The sequence below is a fragment of the Nymphaea colorata genome, chromosome 10 (genome assembly GCF_008831285.2).
Source record: "Nymphaea colorata isolate Beijing-Zhang1983 chromosome 10, ASM883128v2, whole genome shotgun sequence".
Lineage (NCBI taxonomy): Eukaryota > Viridiplantae > Streptophyta > Magnoliopsida > Nymphaeales > Nymphaeaceae > Nymphaea > Nymphaea colorata.
In genome coordinates, this window is record NC_045147.1 from 1,667,904 (window position 1) to 1,687,569 (window position 19,666).

At 39.0% G+C, this 19,666-nt stretch overlaps 2 protein-coding genes across 9 annotated transcripts in view; both read right to left on the reverse strand.

Annotated features, from left to right (window-relative positions):
• Window positions 1–19,666, reverse strand: part of LOC116262143 (uncharacterized) — a 65,927-nt gene that overhangs the window by 29,157 nt on the left and 17,104 nt on the right. For all 8 annotated transcript variants that reach the window (XM_031641252.2, XM_031641254.2, XM_031641248.2 and 5 more), the window contains exons 9-13: window positions 16,722–17,174; window positions 6,446–6,572; window positions 6,140–6,337; window positions 5,949–6,038; window positions 5,161–5,223 (exon numbers count right to left, since the gene is read on the reverse strand). In XM_031641252.2, coding sequence (XP_031497112.1) covers window positions 5,161–5,223; window positions 5,949–6,038; window positions 6,140–6,337; window positions 6,446–6,572; window positions 16,722–17,174 — 931 coding nt within the window. The remainder of the gene's footprint in view (window positions 1–5,160; window positions 5,224–5,948; window positions 6,039–6,139; window positions 6,338–6,445; window positions 6,573–16,721; window positions 17,175–19,666) is intronic.
• On the reverse strand, window positions 9,323–11,211 carry LOC116262144 (uncharacterized). The gene is made up of 2 exons (XM_031641258.2): window positions 9,881–11,211; window positions 9,323–9,704 (listed from the first exon to the last, which is right to left on the reverse strand). Exons 1-2 carry the CDS (start codon window positions 10,197–10,199, stop codon window positions 9,388–9,390), a joined length of 636 nt encoding a protein of 211 aa, XP_031497118.1. The 5' UTR covers window positions 10,200–11,211; the 3' UTR covers window positions 9,323–9,387.

Genomic DNA, 19,666 nt, shown 5'->3' on the forward strand with positions numbered 1-19,666 from the left:
TTCAACAAATGCCACAAAGTTTTTGACAATGTCGGGAACTTCACTACGTTCTTTCAACAGATACACGAACGTACACCGGGAGTAGTCATCAATAAGAGTCATGAAATAGTGAAAGCCACGACAAGTGAGTACTCCCGAAGGACCCCAAACATCAGAGTGAACCAAAGCAAAAGGACGGTTGGCTTTATTGAATGAAATAGGGTACGAGGCCCTAACATGCTTAGACAACTGACACACTTCACAGGCGAAGGTGTCCAAAGAAACAGAATGAAACATCCTAGGAAACAACTTTTTAAGCAACTGGAATGGAAGATGACCAAGTCTCTCGTGCCAACGCATAATGACGGATCTGTCCTCTACGCCAGGCAACTGTCCACTGGTGGCTGAAATCAAAGCAGAAGCAACTTGTACGGGCAGTCTGTAGAGACCATCAATAACCGAACCAATCCCAATCTTCTGCCCCGTTCCCAAGTCCTGCAGGAAACAACAATCAGCAGAGAAAATTAGATTACAGTTTAGCTCTTTGGTAATACTGCTGACAGATAACAAATTTACGAGAATATTGGGAACATGCAGGGCATTATGAAGACAATATTTGTTCAGTAATGATAAACTCCCTTTTCCAGCCGCAGAGATAGAAGAACCATCAGCCATAGACACACGCTGCTGCCCAGAGGTCAACTTGTACTCTTGAAACATCATAGGGTCCCCTGTCATATGATGAGTAGCCCCACTGTCAACAATCCAATCACCGAGAGAGGAATTACCTTGATCACTAGTAGCAACCAGTGCCTGGGCTAACTTAGCCCCCTCAGAAGTAGAAGCATCATCCTGGGTAGACAAACGACTAATGTATGCTTGCAACTCTCTGAGTTGATCTGAGGAGAGCTTGGATTTGGCAACATTGGACGACCCCGGACTAGGCTCGGGCACAGAAGGAGCACGGCGATGAGGAGGAGGACGACCTCGGACGAGACGCTTCTCAGGATGAAGATCCCAACAAAAATCAACAGAATGACCCGCTTTGTTGCAATGGCTGTATCGTCGAGTAGGACGCTGCCCTGTCCCTGAAGTATGGCTCACAAAGGCTGCTGGAGAACTCCCCTGATGGGAGTCAATATGCATAATCTGGCGCCGTTGCTCCTCAGACTCAATACGAGCATACACCTCTTCGATTCCAGGAATCTCATCATAGTTAAGAATCTGGCTCCGAATGGTTTCAAACTCATCACGCAGGCCTCCAAGGAAGATAAAGGTGCGGTCCATCCATTCCTTTTCCCAATACAGGGCATGATCAACACCACATTTCCAGTCATCATTCACATGATAATCCAGTTCCACCCATTTGGTCTTCAGGGCGGCATAGAAGGAGGCAACAGATAAACCACCCTGTTTAAGAGCATATATGCTACGTTTGATTTGATATGCACGTAAAACACGCTTCTTACGACCATACATACGTGCAAGAACAGTCCACATATCATACGCAGTCGATTTACGCAAGATCAAAGGCTGAATATCTGCGGAAACTGAACTAATAATCCATACTTTAACCTGACTATCTTCCAACGCCCAGGTCGGCCATTGCGAATCAGTTTTAGAAGGTGCAGGCTTCTCCCCAGTGATATAGTGCAGGCGACCACGACTAGTAATCCCGATTTCTAGGGCAGCAGACCACGAGAGATAGTTATCCTTGTTCAGCCGAATGGAGGTGACATGAACAGGCAAGTTCTCACCCTTGGTATTGCTGCCCGTGTCCAGGGCATCATCAATCTTGGAAATCACTGCGTCAGCCATTGCAATCCCCAAAGAAGGTCACAACCGGCCGGTGGCAGAACAGAAAAAGAGGGCAGCAGAGATAACCCAGTCGACGGCGGCAGGGCGGCGCTGATAACGACAGCGGCACTGGGAGCGGCGACGGCGGCAGGGCAGGACGACGCTGGGAACGACGGCAGCAAAGAAAGAAACCACACCGGCGACGGCGCTGGGAACGACGGCGACGGCGGTGCCGTACGGCAGCGGCGTTCCTGGACGGCGTCAGCACTGGAAACAACAACAACAGCGGCGCTGAGAACAGTGTCAACGGCGGTGCTGGAAACGGCAACGGAGGAGGCACGTGAACGGCGAAAAAGCACTACTTGCACACCAACGATCTCACACGCGGTGGCTCTGATACCATGTAGAAACACGAACCACAAGGAGAGAGCAGAGAAAGCACACACAATATACGTGGAAAACCTCAGAAAGAGGTGAAAAACCACGGGAAAGCTCTGACCTAGGGGCAAACCGCAACCCTAGGAGAGAGAAAATTATATTCACTTAACTCAACAATTACATGTAAGTGAAGAATATATAGGAGGGAGAGAAAGAGTGCCGCCTAGGGTACCGAGCCCACCTCGGTATCCGTGCCCCAAAGGACCGGGTCCAGATATGGACCCGGTTCCCCATTACAATATATTCTAACAGTGATAAAGATAATTCGTACTTTGGTGAATGGATTGTTGAGTGGTGCTAGACACCACATGACCGGAGATCCCAAGGTATTTCAAGAATACCACCTCTCTTTTGGGAAGGTAAAGGGTTGCTTTAGCCGATGGTTCTTCTATATCTGTAGCTGGAAAAGGGAGTATTGTGCTGTTAAATAAATATTTAGTTCATAATGCCCTTCATGTCCCTCATCTTCCATTGAATCTTTTGTCTGTTAACAAGATCACCAAGGAAAGTTGAACAATACGTTAATATTTTCTGTTAATCAATGTGTTTTGCAGGACTTGGTGACAGGGAGGAAGATTGCGATTGGTTTGGCTTCAGATGGACTATATCGGATGCCATTTTGCGACAGCTCTTATGACAGCAAACATTGAGAAAGTTAAGATAGTTTTTTGGTATAGAAATGGCAAGGTCAAGCACTGGCCTTATCCTAAATCAAAGAAAACACACACTTGACCTGCTAAAAGAGACCGGGAAACTTGGTTGTCGACAATCTCCTACTCCAATGGATGTCAATAGTAAGATCAGGATTAAAGATGGAAAGTTGTTTGATGATGAAGCTAAAGGGAGATATCAGTGGTTAGTTGGGAGGTTGATTTATCTCACACTCAATAAACCCGACATAAGATCTTGTCTATTTGAAGAAGAATCCTGGTAAGGGGCCCTCTATACATGAGACAAGATCAGTTTAACATTGAGGGAAACTCTAATGCTAATTGGGTTAGCTGCATTTGATACGAGGAGGTAAACCACAGGTTATTGTATCTATTTGAGAGGCAACCTGGTGGTGTGGAGAAGTAAAAAGCAAGATGTTTGTTCCAGCTCTAGTGTGGAGGCTGAGCACCGTGTTGTAGCTATGGGAGTTTTTGAATTATTGAGGCTAAAAGTGTTGATGGCTCATATCGGGATTAAATTTGATGGACCTATGAAAATGTATTGTGGTAATAAGTCCACGATAAACCTTGCAAACAATCTTGTGTTACATGATAAGACCAAGCATGTGGAATTGATCGACATTTCATTCGTAAGAAAATTGATTCCAAGGAGCTTGTCTTACTATATATAAATTATGATGATCAAGTGGCACATGTGTTAACAAAAGCTTTGTCTTCTACTCAGTTTGAGAAGAATGTAAGCAAGTTGGGCATGTTTGACCTATATGCCTAACTTGAGGGGGAGTGTTGACAAGTTTGTATCTGGGTGGGTCGTGGGTCCAGACCCGACCCATCCATCCCTTAAGTGCTGGTGATTGTCGCACGCTTAAGGGTTTGGTTTGACCCTAATTGAAAACTTAATGAAATTTCAGAGAGGGAGAAGAGCTGCTAGTGAGCGTTGTTCTTCTTCCTCAACTGTTTCCATGTCAAATCTATGTGTATCTCTTCTCTTCTTTGGTATCCATATTTCTACAATATCAATTGTAACTACCGGCACAAAATTGACAGCAATAATGTCCCATATTGTAGGTCCCAACCTGTTGCTTGATACTATAGATGGTTTCATTTTGCATCCTGAAAAGGCTATAAACCAAGGCACTTGGTAGTAAGGAGAACAGGAACACTTCTCAAATTATAAAACACGGCTATTTTTGAGTCCTTCCACCCACATGGAGCACTACAGTGCTCCATCTAATATGTTGAATTAGAAGAGTTTATGCTTTTAGGTGGCTCTTCGTAATATTAAAGAGTTATAAGACCTCTTTAATATTTTCTTTATTTTTCATTGATGTAATCTGCAAATCCCTTTTCTACCCTAATCTCTTTTATAAGGGACATTAGGGTTAATGAATAGGAGACTTTTCTCTCTCCAAGACTCACGGCTGCAACATAATACAAATAATCATAAGTTGCATACAAAATACACATTACTTTGAGAACAAGAGTCTCAAATTGCTCAACCAAAAGAAATAGGAAACAAGAAAATTATGCATGCAAGACAAAAACAACAACCCTTGTACACACAAGATGGGCACGTGTAGGATAACTGGCTTATTTTTCATCTGATAGCAATTTCAGGTAATTAGAATGCCTGTCTTCTCCCTATGAATGCAATGCTGATCAGAGCTGTATTTGATGTGCACAAATTCTCGATGGCTCTTAGGATCCTTTTGTTTGGCTTAAGTAAATTCCAATAGTGTTTAGGTTGGAAAAATTGACATAAATATCAATCTTGGATTTCCATCGGCAAGGTTTTTCCTTGCTATTACTGCATTAATTAGGAAATTTGTTTTCCTCAAGCAAATCCCTCAAAATAAAAAACACAGAAAAATATAAAAATGATTCAAAATATTATGAAATTTTGAGTTTTTTATGAATTTTCATACAGAAACATTGACAAAAACTGAAAATAATTATTAAAATATCAAAAGAAATCTAAAAAATTAAAATGCATTGAATTTTTTTTCCAAAACATGAAAAAAGTCAATATTTTCCTTTTATTTTTTTTTCAAAATATTGCAATTCTTTCACAGTTTTTCATTTGCCTTACTTTTCATTTTTAATGTGACATTTGGCAAAAATGCAATATATGTGACAATGGTTGGGAATAATGGGCTGATGCCTCATAGCTCATGTCCCCTATTGAATTCCTTTTACTTACTAACAAAATATTGCCTTTGCATCACAGAGGGAAAAAAAAAACACTACATGAATAATAAGGAAAATGATGTTTTACCAAGTTAGAGCAAACAAAAACAATCTGTTTCTCCAAGAGTGCAGCTGCGAACATCACCAATACCTGCAAGGCTAAAAAGAGTAGCTGAAAGACTATTCCACTGCAGGAAATACAAATGACATTCGCATGCACAATTTTTTTAGTACTATGAGCATAAATTGGTCAAAGATGCAAAACCACACTAAGTGAAATACAATACCACCAAAACTAAATAGGGAAGTAGATTAAGTTGCAAGAGAGGACACAAACAAAAGAATCAAACTACAAATAAAAAATAAATGACAGAACTATGTGCTTTGAATCATGGGATGCTGTACACTCGTGAACAGAAAGCATCACCTCCCAATTTCTCCCGATTTTGATATTATAAGTTGCTTAGTTTGATTATAGATATAGCTGATTCAGCAAGTACAAACTTCAGGATGGATACATGAATGTGGTTCACCTCTACTCTAACCTAGCAAGTTTGTTGTCCATGCAAGGGACATCTTGATTTCTTTGAGCAAAATAAGGTAAACAGAGATTCAAGCTTGCAGTTGGGTTTGTGTCATATCCTAATCTGAGACCATAGAAGAATAATTATTGATATTTTTTTCAATTTCGGAGAGAATTTTGTTAAATTTGAAGCTTAGCCTGAGTAAGTATTTGTCTGTCGAGAATCCAGATTAGGACACAAGCAACTGCAAGCTCCAGCTACGGCTGATGCTTTATTTTTCCATATATAAACAATATCCTAGTCCTCACAATTGCATTAACAAGTTATATCCATCTGCAAATCAGAAACTTACATGGTCAAGACGCAGGTTACCACATATGCATGCAACAGTCCATACAGATAAACATATTGCCTCTTCCTCTGCCAAAAGCTCATTATATGCCTGATTAGAGAGAAAAAAGGAATTAACCAGTAACATGTTAAACAAGGATTTGTGCCACAATGGGTTCTAAAGCATCAAACTGAATGCACAAGCAAAATCACCTCATTGACCTCCAAACTTGTTCTACAGGATTTCAAATTGATACTTGAACCAGGAACATGGATGACTGGTTCTCCTGGCCTGTCAAAACTTAACGAATGCAAATGCTCAAGAGGATGGAAAGTAATAGATGATCCACGTTGAGGGCTGCATAACTGATGATATTCACAAACTATCTGTAAACATCCATGGCCGTTTGCCTGAAATAGCATATAAAATGTTGGAAACTAAGAATATTTGGCCACCATCAACATTTACTTATTTCCACATTCAACACCTTAAGCAAAAGATACTGTAATGCAACCAACCTTAGCCCACTCAAGTATGTGCTCATGATTGCTGGAGTCGTCTTGCCCAGAAGAAGAAGCTTCTTCTGACTCCATACCATCCATGTTACTTCTAAAGTTTCTCACCACACTTGGAGGACCTTGGTAACTGCATGAGACCAAAAATTGGCAATTTTTACAAATTTGATTGCATAATATTGAGATTAAGACATAAGAGCCATCATTAGTTAACCAGACAAACGACTATAAAATGAAATCATTGAATAGGCAAAGAGGCATAAGAAGACGCGAGGGAGAGAGAGAAACTCGTTAAGCTCAACTAAGGCCTAATCCTCTTCAAATAAGAGGAATTAGGATTGTTACGATTAGAGAGAGAGGCCAAAAAGTTGTCATTGTTGTGGCCCTAATCTCAAAGTTAAATAGATTAGGGCTGGCAGTACAAGACTTGCACTATTAGTCCAAGCAACATAAGAAAATATTAAAAGACCTACACTCCAACTTTTTCATATTGCAAAAACACTCTAACTAAGACTGATGAGAATGATGTGTTTGATAAGATGTGAGTGCTTATGAATGTGAATGTTGTGGTTTGTTGCATATGCATTGCTATGAGCAATGATGCAATTGAATGAATTGAAGGGTAGTTGTACCCGTATTGTTGTGACGGCTAACTAAGACTGTTAATGTTATGTGTAGCTCTCGTGTGGAGGCAATTGGAGATGTGGGTGCACTCGTGAAGTGTACCAACCTCATGAGCTAGCCAGTCATTTTGTGAATGTGCTATTATAATGATAATAATGAAAGAATAAGAGATGAAAGGCCAGTGGGATGTGGCTATGTGTTTGGGAGTTGTCCCGCCTTCGCCACTGGTCTCGCCTGTTCGAAGCGCAGGCAGTGCAAGGCCCCAGGGTACTGTTGTGTGATGTGCTTGGAGCGTTGAGCTCCCACCTTCCCAACCTGCGTGTCCTAGGGAAGGCTGAGTATCCTTCTTGGAATTCACACCCCCATGGATAAGTGCTCTACCGCTACAGCAGGTGAATGGATCCATACTGTTATGGGCCACCACAGGGATTGTCTATCGGCTGTAGGCCGCCCATGGTGTGCACGTGCCTGTGTTTGCACCCACAGGAACTGTCAATTCACTAAAGCTAATGAAAATGAAAGTATGTGAATGAAGTGTATGTGATTGATGTGCATGTGAATCGAAATTGTGTTATCTTGGCCATTGAGTGGCCTTTACATGTCATGGTCTATGTGAAGGGCCTTCTTGGCAAATGATGTGACTATGCCCTGACACGACATGATGATGATTCGCTTTTATGTTTGTATTATCTCATATTTGAGCCCTACCTAAGAGGGTTTGGGATTTTCCTAGCATGTTGTCATACTGTGAAGGTTAAACCTTCAGTTGTTTCTTTTTTTTTCAGGTTTTGGCAGACCCGGGGCAGTAGGTTGATCAGATGGCTTCACTCACATTCTACTGAGGAGCTTTTGGGTCTTTGGTAGTGTCGGCGCGTCATGGTTTGGTCTCTTTGATGTCTTATTTTTGTTAGGCATCAAAGTTGTGGTTTGGGGTATTTTTGTCATACACATAAATGTGATTTTGTATGAATTGCAATTGTTATATAAATGAAAGTTTGCCCCATTGTTTCAAATGACATAGCTCCTTCCTTTTTGAATTGTTGTGTAGTCGCACCTCAATGCTTTATGTTTAGAAAAAAAAAAAAAATTGTTTGAGGGTCAAAAGGTTGGCGTGTGACAAGAGTAGTTAATAAATACACATTTGATGGCTTGGGCAGCAACTATGTTTTTGTCTGGGCCTAGGATATGTGCAAAGTAGGTGCATCCAAATACTTTGAGAGATATAAGAAATGATGATCGATCTGGATATAAAATTTGAATGGGAATACGTTCTTGGATGGCCGATGAGGTTAATCTGTTAATGAGATAGTATGCAGTAAGAATATCATCACCCCAAAAGTAGGCAGGCATGTGAGAATGCAGCATGAAGGTGCGGGCGACATTTAGGAGTTGTCGATGTTTGCGTTCGGCTACACCATTTTGTTGGGACGTGTGAGGACAAGTATATCGAGGTCGAATTCCATGATTGGCATAAAATTGAAGTAGAACAGAAGACTTGAATTCAAGATCATTATCAGTGCGAATATTTTTAACAATGAAACCAAACTGAGTTTTTATTTCCTTGACAAATTTCTAAAGAATACATATGACTTTAGATTTTTCCCTTAACAAGACTATCCAACTGACTCTAGTAAAATCATTAACTAAAACAAGAAAAAACCAGAAACGTGAGCGAAAAGGAACCCGACTAGGACCCCACACATCCACATGAAGGAGGTCAAACGGACTTTGACTAAATGGACTCTAACTCGAAGGAAAACAAGGACTATGATGCAGAAATATCTGAAAACATGCGACGAAGTTTGGACACTGATGGATGGCTCAAACTGAGATGCCACTGGAAAGGAAAAGTCCTCGAGGGGAATAAAGATGCAGCAACATCTACTGGGACAGACAGAAAATAAAGACCCTTATGCTCATGGCCGCCACCAATCGTCTTATCAATTAGTAAGTCCAGAAAAGAACATGAACCAGGATAAAAAAAATGACTCTACATTGTAAGTCAAATAGTCAATAGCTAGCTGCTTAACAGATAATAAATTAACAGGAAACTGATGAGCATATAGCACATGTGTAATAGTGCCTAAATGTGGGAGGTAGACATCACCACTGCCCAAAACAAGGAACAACTTGCCATCAGCCAGACTGACATGTTGTGGTGTAGAGAATCTGATTAATGATGAACAATTCTGTGGTTGATCACAACAATGCTTGAAAGCGCCAGAATCTATCATCTACATCATACCTGGGTCCATCAGTAGGAGCACCAATAGAGAAGACTGAGGCTATTACAGTAGTGTTGGTAGATGTAGAGGCAGACCTCAGAGCAAGAACAAGATCATATTCATCCTTAAGTTAAGAGAATATGGCATGGATATAGGAGGATCATTAGAAGACTCAGCCATAGATATTGTTGCCTTTGAGGAGGCTGTTTGGGATGAAGGACTTTTGCTTGCAGCGACTCTACCTCCACCACGTCCAGGTGGACCAACAGAATGAAGGTGAGGATGCTTGTCCCAACAACGATCCTCTAAATGATCCAGTTTGCCACAGAAGGTGCATTGAAACCTGTCGCGTCCTACACCACGGCCTGCACCACGTCCTCTAGGTCCAACATAAGGACCGTGGCCACGTCCTCCTGATATCACAAGTGCAGATACCGGTGTGTCATGCATAAGTTGAGAAAGAGTGACTACAAGACGACTCAACCTATTACATGTGTTTGCTAAGTCTAGAAGATCACTGCCTGTGAGGATTTGAGACTTTGCCACAGAGTACTCTGAAGATAACCATATAGAAACTTTGCTACCATACCAGTTTCAAAGTGTGATGCATAGCAGTGCCGGCAAAGTGGACGAAGAGCTTTTAACCATTCATATGCAGCAGTCAATGTAGCAAAATATTGAGATAGGTCTTGATCCCCTTGCCGTATGTTGCATAACTCCTCTTCCAATTGAAGAATCTCAATTACATTAGTAGCATGAGAATATGTCTTCCTCAATAAAGACCACATATCTTTGGCCTTGGTATAATATGCAATTGTTGGAGCTATATGACATAACAATGTAATTATCTTCATTCCCCGCAGCATTTTTTCATCTTTTCTCAGTAGGTTCATCCTCCTCAAGAACATATTTCTTCCTATGACTAGCCACAAACATTATGAACACCCTAGACCATATTTCATAATTTGAACCATTAAGCTTGATCGTGGTTCCGTAAGAAAATGAGTTTCCAGCCATCTTGTATTTAGTAGAACCCTTGGATTTACTGTTTTCAGCCATAGTACATAAAGAAGACACAACTAGTGCACAAGTTAAGAGTCTAGGATCTAGTTGTTAACCACAAATTTGAAACGTAATACCACTGACCACGAATATCAAAGGCACAACAACACAATAGAATCTGTAAATCACTTATGACTCCAACTTCAAATCTGTAACTCTATAAATCAGGCAACAATTCAGAATAGTACTGTTTCAGCCGATGACTGAAACTCCTTCCACCATCAACTGATGGCTGCTACTACTCCTAAATATAGTTGTTCCACATAAAACTAGCTGCCCACAACGCACGACATAGAGACAAACAATATCAACTGACAGATCTCATACTTACGATCAGCAGCAGTCCACAACTCACGAAGCTTCAACGTACAGATTTCACATCCACGATCTGTAGATCATTCTACTCCACATGATCCACTTGAGGTTCTGATCACGCTCTTAATACCACCCACGTATGACATATCAAATCTGTTGCTCATGTCAAAACTGCATCCACGAACAGTAGATTAACTCTGCTCCACACGATCCATGAAGAACTCTAATCACAATTGAAGTAGCATCCACAAGATCCACTTAAGGATCTGATCACGCCTTCCACATAGGCGTGATCAGGCCATTCTCCACGCAGCACACCCGAACTCTATTCTCTTACCACCTCCTTATTGGTGGATAAGAGGGAATAGAGATGGGTGACGAGAAGAGGGAGGAGGGAAGAGATCGCCGGAGGAAGAGGTCGCCGAAGAAGGGAGTCGCCGGAGACCTTACTTGGCTATCGACGTCGGAGGTGATACCATGTTACAATCAGAGAGAGAGAGGCCAAAAAGTTGTCATTATCGTGGCCCTAATCTCAAAATTAAAGAGAATAGGTCTGTGGTACAAGACTTACAATGTTAGTCCAAGCAACATAAGAAAATATTAAAAGACCTACACTCCAACTTTCTAATATTGCAGAAACACTCTAATCGACTATGACTCTAGAGTATTTAACAAGGGTCAGCAAGAAACTAACAAAAAATAATCTAGAAAATAAATAAAATAATGATACTGCCAACAATTCTGTTATATTCCAAAAGCCCCTTTTCTAATTATTATCACTTCTCAACATTTCCCCTCAAGCTGAAGATATATGTCAATTATACTCAGCTTGTTACAACATTTAGAAAAATCTGAAATTTGTGAAGACATCTGCAACTTGATCGAAGCATGAATAGTTGAAATATTCCCAATTTGAATCACATCAATGATATAGTGGCAATTGATCCTTATATGTTTTGTCCTTTCATGAAGCACAAGATTATTTGCAATATAAGTGGCAGACTTGTTATCAAAACATTATCTTCATTGGCGAAGGCACTTGAATGCCTAAACATGACAAAATAGATTTTACCCAGATCATCTCTATGGTAGTTTCGGCCATGGCCCTATGTCCTGACTCAGGCACTCAGCACTTGATCTTGCCACTACTCCTTATTTCTTTCTTCTCAAAGAGAAGATTTCCTCCAACAAAGATACAAAAACTTGGAGTCGACCTTGCATAATTAGCATCAATATAAGTGTTAGAATATTAGTTGATGGGTTAGGTAGCTTTACGGAATTTTAAGAAATTGCATGTCTTATTTGTTATCCTTTTTATTTCTTGAGGACCTGTATGTTATTTTTTTTATTCCCCCCCCCCCCAAAAAAAAAAAAATCTCTTTTAATCAGAGATTGGGGTTAATGGAATGGTACGATTTCTCTCACCGTCTCTCTCTCTCTCGACCTCTTCTCTTCTCCCTTGGCCTCATGTAACATGGTATCAAAGCATGTTCCTTCTTGGGACTGACGTTTGTTCCTCTCCATTGCCACCTTCACTCCTTTTTTGTACCCATATTCTTCCCCTTCTATTCTACTTACGGTTTTGGGCAAAACAGTTGGGTTGTGCCTGTTGGGCTCAATCTAGGGTTTTCTCAACAAAAAAACAAAACCCTAGATCAATGCCTTGTTGAAGTTGATGTGGATGCAACGTAGTTAATTGGTCTTCAAGTTGGATGAACATCTAAATATATCACTCAAGCAGTATGGTTCAGAATTCACACCAAGCAGGTCAGCAGCTGGATTACATTTGTGTTGAGGTCATGGTTTACAGGTTTGCACAGAGAAGCAAAGATAAATATTGGTCTGGCATGTTAATGATGCTGTCGATCAGATCTGGTATGAATTTTTTTTTTTTAAAGTACCTTGCTGTTGGACCAAAATTCCTTATACCTGCATGCTAGTTGGTGTTGATTACTCAAGTCTGTTGCACCGTTGCAAAATTGTATATCAGTTTTCAGTTTGTTGGCATCCTAGTATTTTGACGTCCATCAGTTTTAGCGCCAATCTGTGGTGGCTGCTTGGTAGAAGAGTACTTTGTTTGTGACTCAGCAGAAGTTGACTCTGCCGTAAAGAGTTTTCCCATCCTTTATTCTACAATCTGCTGTGTGTTGACTGGCTACAGATTTTTTTTTTTTTCTGCCATGCGGTAATAGTCGACAGTTCATTTCTGATCAGATTTATTATACTATATATATATATATATATTCTCTTTTAGCTGAATTCTTGTGAACAGATTTACGATGGCTGAAAATCACAAACCTACTACTTTTAATGAGTTTAAAATTGGGGCAATCCACTTTCTTATGGTTCTACAGTTAAGTTGCATGGCCTTAACCATGAAATCTGGCTGAGGTCGTTCATGATGTCGGTCACTGGACATCAAAAAAAAATATTTACTTGAGGAAGATGAACATGTCATCAAGACTGGAAAGTGTGCTTCTTGAGAAGAGGATAACAACATGGTTATGTCTTGGATAATGAATAGTGTGGATTCTTCTATTGCTCCTACCATTGCATATTACACCACTGCTAAGGAGATATGAGACTTTTTATATCAAACCTATTCACATGATAAGAATATGAGTAAAGTATTCCAGGTGAAAGAAGAATTATACAAACTTCAACAAGGTGATATGAGTTTGCCACAATATTTTGTGGCTGTCAAGACCACTTTTGAGCGACTCAAATCCCTTAGGCCTTCATGTAAGTCGTGCTATAAGACTCATTATGAGCAACGTATGGTTTCAAAGTTTTTAGCAGGTCTCTCTCCAGAATATTCGTGGCTAAGGCTCAAATGCACACTGGGAGTGATATCTCTGGTTTGGCAAAGGCGTACAACAAGCTGAGTCGTTTGGCTATCACTATCTCAGTCTGTCAGTGACACACCCATGTCAGCATTGGCAGCTTCCAATGGACGTGGGTCACGTTCTTCCTCCGTCTCTAGAGGAAGAGGTAGAGGTCAGGGGCTTGGAAGACGTGGCCGATTTCAATATATCCATTGTGGGAAAATGGGTCATCTTGTGGACAGGTGTAGGGATATCTATGGTAGACCATCCGAAGGCTCAGAGGGGAGAGGGTCTAAGACTCCCACCAGAAGAGGTACTTTATGATCAACCCCTATAGGAATGGCTCAGGCAGCAACTATTGGAGAGAATCCAACTCACTGAGTCTTTCTCTCTCAGCCTAAGCAAGGCAGAGAATGAGCATATATTATCCCAAAGAGCTGCTTTATCTTCCTCATCAGTCTCTACCTCGTTTGGAGTAGTTGGTTTTGCTCTCTCCATAGTTTCACATGACCCAGGTACAGTTTGGATGATTAATTCGGGTGCCTGGAGGCATTTTTGTAGCCAGCGACACTTGCTCTCTTCCTTGACCAAGTTTGATCAGCCACATCTTGTTAAATTAACCAATGACAGATTCTCTCCCATTCTAGACAGTGGTGATGTTAAAATATCTCATTCCTTGAGTTTATCACATGTTTTATATACTCCAGAGTTTCCTACAAACCAATTGTCAATGCAGCAGCTAACCACTTGTTCGAAATGTAAAGTCATGTTTTGTTAGAATTTATAATGTAAGTATACATACATGTTTTTGTATCTACTATCATATATCTTAAACTCCTAGCAGTTTGATGTATGATTTGTATATATAAATGTATGTGTGTATGCATAGGACTTTTTGTAACTTTTTGTATTTATTTTGTCTTTATTTTTCATGCCTTTTTCTAAACCTTTTTCTTTTCCTTTTTTTATTAAGAAAGGAAGTAGCTGTTGGGAGTTCCCAACGGCTAGAAATCTAGCCGTTGGGAGCCCCAACAGCCACTTCCTCTTCCTCTTTTCTTCCTCCTTTCTTATACTTCCTCTATAAATAGGGCACTTGGGACCTTTGTTCTTTTAAGGCTTTTTGGCCTCTCTTGTGTATTCTTCTCTTGAGATTAATATATTTGGTATCTTCTCCTCAAGTTTGAGGTTTGGCTTTGTATTATCTATTGAAGTTGTTGGGATCTTCAAGAGTGTATCTCTTGAAGCATTTGTATTCTCGAATTTGGGCCTGATTTACATGTTTAACCTTAATTCTTGTGTATTTCAAGACTTACAAACTGAGAAGATGATTGGTGAAGACCATAAGCAAGAGGAAGTCAACTTGATGTCAACACCTGTGGGTTCTGCAGCTATTTCTATGTCCCAAAAACCCACTCCATATCAGTGGCACCTGCGGTTGGGTCATCCTTCCCCATTGAAGTTACATCATATTCTTCCTAATATTTATGTGTCAGAGTACTTCGAGTGTGAAGTTTGCCAGCTTGGCAAACACACTCGAAGTAGTTTTCCTTCCAGTTTAAGTCCATCTAGTTAGTCTTTTTTATTTTCTTCACGTTGATGTGTGCGGTCCCAATCAGGTTGCTAGTAAGTTCCCAATCAGGTTGCTAGTAAGTCTAAGTTTTGTTATTATTTGGTTATTTTTGATAATTATTCTAGCATCAGTTAGGTGTTTTTTGTTGAAAGACATGTCAGATGTCATATGTATTCTCAACAATTTCATTCTGGAAACAAAGACTCATTTTCTTCTACTATCAAATGCATTCACACCATTTAGCTTTAGAATTCAAAGCCTCCAATTTAATACAATTTTACAACAATCATGGTATTCGACCTCAGTTTACATGTCCCTACACGTCTCAACAAAATGGGGTTGCTGAGAGAAAACATCGTCAACTTCTAGATATGGCTCATACCTTTATGTTGCATACTCGTCTCCCTACAGGCTTTTGGGGAGATGTCATACTTACTGCTTGTTACCTAATCAATCATTTACCATCTTCATCTATTAAAAATGAAATCCCCCAGCGAATGTTTCCAAATCGACCTCTATTTCAGATTCCTGCAAAGGTATTTGGTTGTACCTATTTTGTTCATGTTCTTGGCCCAAACAAGGATAAACTATTAGAATTTAAAAATTAGCTCTAATACAAGTATGCATATATGTTTTTATATATATCATCATATATCTTAAACTCCTAGTAGTTTGATGTATGATTTGTATATATAAATATATGTATGTATGCATAGGCCTTTTTGTATTTATTTTCCTTTTATTTTTTTTGTATTTTTTTGTACATTTTTATTTCTTTTTTTTAGCAAAGGGAACTAGCTGTTGGCTGCTCCCAACGGCTAGAAATCTAGCCGTTGGAGCTGCCCAACAGCTAGCCCCTTTTTCTCCTTCTTTCTTTCTTTCTTCTATAAATAAGGGACTTGGGTCCCTTGCTTAGCATGGGCTTTAAGGCCTGATTTTGTGTATTATTTGAGATTGATTACAAATTTTTCACCTCTAATTTGAGCCTTTGAGGTTTCTCCTTGTGTAATTTGTTGGAGTGGCTGGCATCTTCAAGAGTGAAACTCTTGAAGTGTTTCTATCATTAAGTTCAGGCCTGATTTACATGGTATCAGAGCAGTCGTTTGGCTCTTCGTTTGCTGATTTTCAAAGTCTTGAAAAATCAATCCTTGCTGCGTATTCATAGCTGTGAATTGATATGCAGACTAATGGATTGATACATGTGGGAAGAAGAGGAAAGTCGAAGTGTTGTTAACTAATACCAGATATACAAAAGCTGCAAATTTGCTACTAAAGGAAGATTCCAGGGTGTACAACCAAAGCTTATTGTCGAGATTTAAAAGCAGTCAGGTGAATGTTTATATATTTTCTGACTTTAAGAAGGAGAAAAAAACTATGAATCAGCTCAGACTGGAAAATTCAAAGTTACACTATTGCAGAATTTTCATTCAGTAAACTATAATAAAAAATCTGATGAAAGATTAACTCCAAAAAAATAATACAAATGGAAGATGCTGACCAAGCTTTAAGGAAATGGAAAAGAATATTAAGATGTCAACTAAAAGGCTACTTCCAAATAAATATCTTAATATCTCATAACAAGCTTAAGACAACACTCTGTTGTAGAAAATTTACTAGAAGAAAAAACAAACATAGAATATTAGAATGTCAACAAGTACCTTGCACAGGTTTCAAAGCTCTCCAGTGTGTGGCATCGTATAGGTGAAACAGAACCATGCAGGTCGTTCTCTTTATTTTTCATATATCTGTCTAAAGATGGGTTATACCAACATGGGCTTTGCACCGTAAATCCATTTCTTATTCCACAATCTTCTTGGCATGCTCCCATATCATAATCTGCCTTAACCAGTTGACAATTGATGCCAGATCTTATGACATGGTTGTCCTTTCCTGACACATGATTCTCCTGGAAACATCCATTTACAGGTTCTTCAGAGGTAGAAACTAGAATATTTACTTCAGAACGTTCAGCAGGTTCATTGAGCTCTCCAGTAGTTTGATGCATAAAAGTTTCTACGTCATTGCCTTTGTCACATTGTGTATCAGCTGAAACCAAATTGAGCCCATCAATGCCTTCCGTGAGCCGCTCCAACCTTTCCTCAGTGAAAATGCTATTTACAACCAGAAAGTGCCAGTGAGAATGCAGTGGAAAAAGTAACGAGCGAATTAATTGATCTCAGACACATTAAATGCACTTCTAGAAAATAATAACACACATCAAGATTGTGCAGCTATTTTTGCGATTAAGGTTGTGCATATAAAATATTCAACTCGAAATAGCTAGATATTTTAACTCAGCCACCATTAATGCTTGGCTATGCTGCAAGGTGAATTTCTGTTTTATTTGCTTTGGGTGGACAAGTGGGTGAGTCTCTCTCTCCCTCTCTGTGTTTGTGTGCATGTGTGTGTGTGTGTGTGTGTGTGTGTGTGTGTGTGAGACACCATAGATGCTTGGCCATGCTGCAAGGCAAATTTCTGGTTTCATCATTGAAAGAAACAGGTGAGTGAATCTCTCTCTCTCTCTCTCTTAGACCCACATTAATGATTGGCCAGGTCACAACAGAAATTTCTGATTATTTGCGTACCTAATATTTGGAGAAAAACAGAAGTACCGACACTGCTGATTTTATAGTTGATATATACTCATTACAGTCAAGCAAGTTTCTCTCTTTTCCTTTCTTTGAATGCAGCTTGATTTTAGTCCTCACATTGGACATTTCTATTTGGCGAAATTTCTTACCTTCTATTGGTATGTATAGGTTTTGAATGAAATGAAAGAGAAAGTTGAAACAGTGAAATTGCTTAGGGGGAAGATGATGTCTCTTTCTCACTTGTTTTGGTTGGACGTGATTTGTTTAATTTGCTCACTGATGAAATTTCCCCCTCCTTTGCTTATATATTTAAATTTGTGTGCACATGTTCATTAGCTTATTGTTGCAATTATTTCTCTCATGAAAGATGCTTAAGCGATCAAACGTTGCAACACAAACTTGGTTTGGGGTTTTTTGAAGCCATCAGTCTTCACATCAACTTCACACATAGCATATTTTTAAGGATTTTCTCTAAGGTCCTTTTCAAAGCATCGATAAATGAAGACAGCTGCTCAAGTTTCTGAGAGAGTTTTTTCCAGACGTTGAAAAGTGTATGCATGAGATTAAGATAATGAAGGCCATCTGGTGGAATTTCAAATGTAAGGATAAGGAAGAAAATATTCAGTGGTAATAGATACATTGAGTTTGTCTCATAATAAAGAATCACTTTACATCTGATGATTCTTTGTTCATTTATTTGATATTTTACTTCAAGGAAAAAAGTAGCTTCTTTTCAGATATCTCACATCTCACACTAGCATTTGATCCTTATCTATGGAATGGTTGCGAGTGTTGTGACATAAGGATGACATTTGTCAGAATATTTTTCATGGACAAATCTGGGATTTTTTGGTCTGTTGTCGAGGATATGAATCTCCTGACAAATTGTCAACACTCTGGTTTGATCAGGTGTTATGTTCTTTGGCATTTCTTGGTCTTTATTGGTGTCACAAATATTGTTCTCAGGCCTTTAAAAGTGAGATTTTTCTCGGGTATTTTTCAGCAAAGTTTTTCACCAGAAAATCTTGGGAAAAACTCAGAAAACTTAAAAACTGAAAATTTTCAAAAAATTAGGTAAAATTTAAATAAATCAGAAACTAATAAGAAAACATAAATAAAACTAGATAAAAAAGAATGTTGTAATGATGACCAAAATGAAAAATAATTTGGTTTAAATTCAAATTTGAATACATGATGATATTAACCTTAAAAAAGAGAAAAAAGAAAAAAACTGGGAAAACATGAAAATAACACGAAAAAACGTGATAAATATATTTTCCTTTTTTTAAAATATCAGGATTTTTCGTGTCTTTTCATTTATCTTGTTTTTCTTGTTAATATCGCAATATTTCAAAAATACTGCCATATCTGTGGCACTGGTCTTTATTACTACTAGCTTTGGCTGATGGTGAATTCTAGGCACAAAATTGATTTTCCAGGGTTAAGAAATACTAGAAATTTATAAGCACAGTTGCATTTAACACCATACTAATTTTTAGGTGAGTGGATATGTATTTTTCATTACGATAACATTGTTTATTTTGTTAAAATCCTAAAGTTTATCTTGATTTTGTTTCCTTTCACTTCTTTTTCTTTTAGAACATGTGCATTCCATGACAATAATGTTACTTGTCATATATAGTACAATTAACGTTTCAAATAAGCTAAGTTAGGTATATAATTTTTATCAAGGTGATGCTTATGTGTAATTCATTTGCCATAAACGTATATATTTTGTCAGCGAGTCACAGATCAACCAAGTGCGAGTTGATTTTTGAGATACCAGACTTTAAAACCATTATTTTAGTTTTTTTTGTATAATAGCAATATCCTGTCAAATTATAGAGCAATGATTGCATCAAAAAAGGCAATATAGTAAGTTACAAGGTTCATTGACGCTGTGGAGTGTGGACCTTGAGTTGGATCTGATTGACTCAAAAAAAAAAAAAACGATAAGAGACTAATGGAACCACAAGCAAAAAAAAAAATCAGACTGAAACTGAACACAAGCC